General features: G+C 41.4%; 1 protein-coding gene across 12 annotated transcripts in view; it reads left to right on the top strand.

Moving 5' to 3' along the window:
* Positions 1–2,174, top strand: part of ATXN2 (ataxin 2) — a 45,029-nt gene extending 42,855 nt beyond the window's left edge. For 8 of the 12 annotated variants that reach the window (XM_026859478.1, XM_026859476.1, XM_026859475.1 and 5 more), the window contains one exon: positions 917–2,174. In XM_026859478.1, coding sequence (XP_026715279.1) covers positions 917–1,120 — 204 coding nt within the window. In that variant the 3' untranslated portion in view covers positions 1,121–2,174. The remainder of the gene's footprint in view (positions 1–916) is intronic. The other 4 variants (XM_026859468.1, XM_026859473.1, XM_026859472.1 and 1 more) reach the window with 1 other exon arrangement.
* The last annotated feature ends 1,782 nt before the right edge of the window (positions 2,175–3,956 follow it).

The following is a 3,956-nucleotide window of genomic DNA, read 5'->3' as shown; positions in this document are numbered from 1 at the left end:
CTTCAAGAGAAACCCAATCGAGAGCTCTAAGAGTTCCTTAAAGTTTTGTGCTTTTAAGAAACTAGTGTTTACTAGCTTTTTAAACCAAAAAAATTGATGACCATCTAGAGTCATGAACTGCTCGGAGCTAAAGAAGCCACCTGACAAGTTACTGAACTTGTTTGCCAGAAGGTGACCAGCCATCATAAAGATTAATCTCCTTTTTCCGCTGAGACTTAACTTACGATTGCTTAGATTACACAAGGAACTTAACTGTGATGAGTTTTAACTGGAAACAGAACAAAGCTGACCTAACAGTATAAAGGGATGAAATCACCCATCGTAGAATGACTGCTTAGATGGGCACAGGTCACTGGAGAGAGTGGTTTCCAGGGCAGGGAGCGTGGAAGAATGTGGAGTTGTGCAATGAGCAGCCGAGGAAGGGACGCCAGACTCCCAGCGTGTGTGAAGTTCCTATCTGTACCCGGTGCATTCTCCGCATAGGAAGTGCTTTGATCTAGGTTACTAACAGTAATGTTTTGAAGATTTGTTGCTGAGCTGTTTTGGTTTTGTTTTTTGTTGGTTTTTTTTTTTTTTTTAAATAAAATAAAACGACCCAACTGTTTAACGCTGGCAGTTTCTCCCAGCGCTCGCTATCCAAATGGCTAAAATTGAGAATGTGACTCAGAGCCAGCAGTAAGGATTTGAGCCCTTTTTTTTTTTTTTTTTTTTTAAATTATTATTTAAAAATTTTTTTTTAGTTATTATTTTTGTGTTAAGATCTCTGACTTAATCCCTATAGCTAATCTAGTTAAAAAGGAGTAAATCTCTGGATTTACTGGTACAGCTGGAAAAAAAAAAAAACAAACTTGACAAGTCATGTGGCCAGGAGTGATGCCTCCTTGTGACCATTATACTAAAGAGCTCTTTGTTTCAGGCTCATGTACAGTCAGGAATGGTTCCTTCTCACCCAACTGCCCATGCTCCAATGATGCTAATGACGACACAGCCACCTGGTGGTCCCCAAGCCGCCATCGCTCAAAGTGCACTACAGCCCATTCCAGTCTCGACAACAACACATTTCCCCTATATGACGCACCCTTCAGGTGAGGAGTGTGTGCCCGGGAGACCTGCACCGTAACTGAGCCAGGTCGTGGGAGTGAGGAGAACTGTTATGAACCAGATTTGGGGAAAAGAACAAACAAAACAAAACAAAAACCAAACAGAAAACCAACCTTAAGATGTCCTTGTAGAGTGGCAGGCTGCCGAAGGCAGAGCCTTTCTGCATTTCGCATTTATACTTTGCCAGCCCGAATGTGAGCCTAGATAAGCGTGCAAGACTTGGCTAATTCAGCAAAGACTTTGCTTCTCTCTAGCTGAAGTAGAGGAACAGATAGCTGTGCAGACACCGGCTCTGTGGGACTGTGTTCTTCCAGGTTTTGCCGTGGGGGATGGACTGTGTTAGCCTGTTATAATGATCTGGGGGTTTTTATTAAATTTAAAGCGATCGGTCTTGAGGATAGGAGTGAAAATGTTGCTTGGGGGTAGGGCTCTTAGACTTCTAATGACTGAAGTAAAGTGACGCTTGAAGTCTAATCTTTAATTCAGAGTAACATTCTGCAGCTTTACTTTTTGGGAAAAGTAGGTGCTGTGTGACTTCTTTCCGTTTTAAATTTAACCTTACCTAGGTTTCTTTATTATTCATTTCCAAACAGCCTCTAAACTTTTGTAGTGAGCTAGTTACCTGATTTCTTGTTTCTTGGGGAATGTGTGAGCAGAACAAAGCTGCTATCTGAGGGTTTAGGTAGGGAAAAAAAAAAAAACAAACCATCCAAAGGACATCTTGATATGCAGGGTTTTGTTTTGTTCTCTAAAAATTAAAAAGAAAAAAAAAAAAAGAAAAAAAAGAGAAAAAAATTAAAAGTTCAGCTCAGTAGTTGTCCTGTGACCACTTTACTAGCAAACTGTTGTGTGGCTTGCCAATTTATTATTTACATTTGAACTTTTTTTTTACAGTACAAGCCCACCACCAACAGCAGTTGTAAGGCTCATCTGGAATAACTGAAAGGCTGGATACCTTTTGTAGGCCAAATACCCTCCTTCTACTGCTTCTGCCAACTGGAAGCACAGAAAACTAGAATTTCATTTTATTTTGTTTAAAAAAAAAAAAAATTGATTTCTTGTAACATCCACTAGGAATGCTAACAGTTCATCTTGCAGTGGGAGAGATTCGGACTGAGTAGAGGCATTTAGGAACTTGTGGGCTATTCCATAATTCCATGCACTGTATCTGAGTCCTGCAAGTGCCCCAACTCTGCTTGCTGAAAACTGGAAGTTATTTATTTTTTAATGACCCTTCAAAGTTATGAACTCATCAGCTAGCAAAAGAAGTAACAAGAGTGATTCTTGCTGCTATTATCACTAAATCAGTAAAAAAAAAAAAAAATTCTAATCGTCAAACTGATGAATTATTATTTATAAATCACGTTTGATGAGAATCACTATCGTGAGACAGTGATGTAACTTTTAAGTTAAGAAAACTTTTACTTTGTAGATAATATAAAATAAAAACTTAAAAAAAAATTAAAAAATAAAAAAAGTTTTAAAAACTGACCTATTTAGTGTTTGTGTCTTGTTTTACCAATTACCTTTCTTTCATGTACTCTCCAGCTTTCGATCCAAATGGGAGAAAATGTTTTATTTAGCGTCAGGTAAGCTCTGCCGTGTGTGTCTGTCGTGTGCTGCTGCCCTGTCGTGTGCGTGCCCCCCACCATGAAACCAAATCCATCGTATTTGCCTTGCAGGGCCGTGGTCAAAATAAGCAAAAGGTTTCAAGATGAGAAGTTTGGTCTGTAGGGTTTTAACTATTCCTTGTCGGGAAGGATTCCCTCGTGCCTCAGCCTTACGCTGCTCTGGCTGGAGCCACAGATGTCACAACTGGGCCTCGATAAAACAAGGCAGTGGTGGTGCTGGAGAAGGGAAGGAAGGGATTGGGGTAAGCACACCTTAAAATGACTGGTAAAAAGATGGGGAAAAGGGGGGGAGAAAGCAGTTGGCTCCTTCCGCCGCCTCCTTACGCTGTTTGTGGCCTTCCTAAGTGCGGCGTGAGCGTCCTGCCTTTCACCAGAAAATGATGCTGCTTAAACTGGGTTGTGCAGTTGCACTTCAGCGGCAGGAGAAGTCGACTCGAGCAGCCGGCGTGGGCAGCAGCTAATGGCACGTCGTGGCTTGATGGAAGACGTGCCGGGGAGCAGAGAAATCCCTGCAGCAGCTTCAGTCTTTGCTCCTTCCAGCAGCGCAGAAAAACGAATCCGTGTTCAGGAGGGCAGCAGGGGGCACGAGACTGTCGCACACGGTGATGGGGACTCGGGGCAGGACTCCTTAAGCCGAGTCTTCGGAGGAGGAACAGCTTGCTCAAGCAGGCTTTGGGCTGGTGTTTCATCTCTAAGGGAGCGTTTCTGTCCTATAGCATCCAATATCTGTTAAAAATGGTATCCAGGCACCTAGAGAGAATCAGACTAAAGACTAAAAGTGAGAAACAAGTTCTAAAAACAGTTTATTAAGAGCAGGTTGGTGTTTGTTTTTTTTTTTTTTATATTACGGTAAAACTGCATTATTCAAGAAATAAGTTACTTGTACAGTACATACAGAAACAATATATAGAAAAAAACCTATACAAGAACAACTCTTCTGTGCAGGTGAAAAGTAGAACTTTCAAATCAATACACTTTTCATCCAACAAACTGTTGGCTTTAATCATCCTGCTAGAGAACGCACAGTTGCCTCCCCACCTCTGGTCGTTGCTGGCGAAGGTTGGGTCTGTTCGCATCGAACGAGCTTAAATTAAAATTTGGAATACTGTACTCAAACCTGTTAGTCAAGATTTTAAGGCTTTATATGTTTGTTAGAGTAAAACTGCATTGGTTGGATGACAGCAGTGTTCTGTGGTCCGGAGACTAGAAGAAACCCGAAGCTTT

The sequence above is a fragment of the Athene cunicularia genome (assembly GCF_003259725.1).
Source record: "Athene cunicularia isolate RWA chromosome 15 unlocalized genomic scaffold, athCun1 chr15_part1, whole genome shotgun sequence".
NCBI lineage: Eukaryota > Metazoa > Chordata > Aves > Strigiformes > Strigidae > Athene > Athene cunicularia.
The sequence above is the reverse complement of the archived record's forward strand: the minus strand, read 5'-3'. Positions and strand labels throughout refer to the sequence as shown.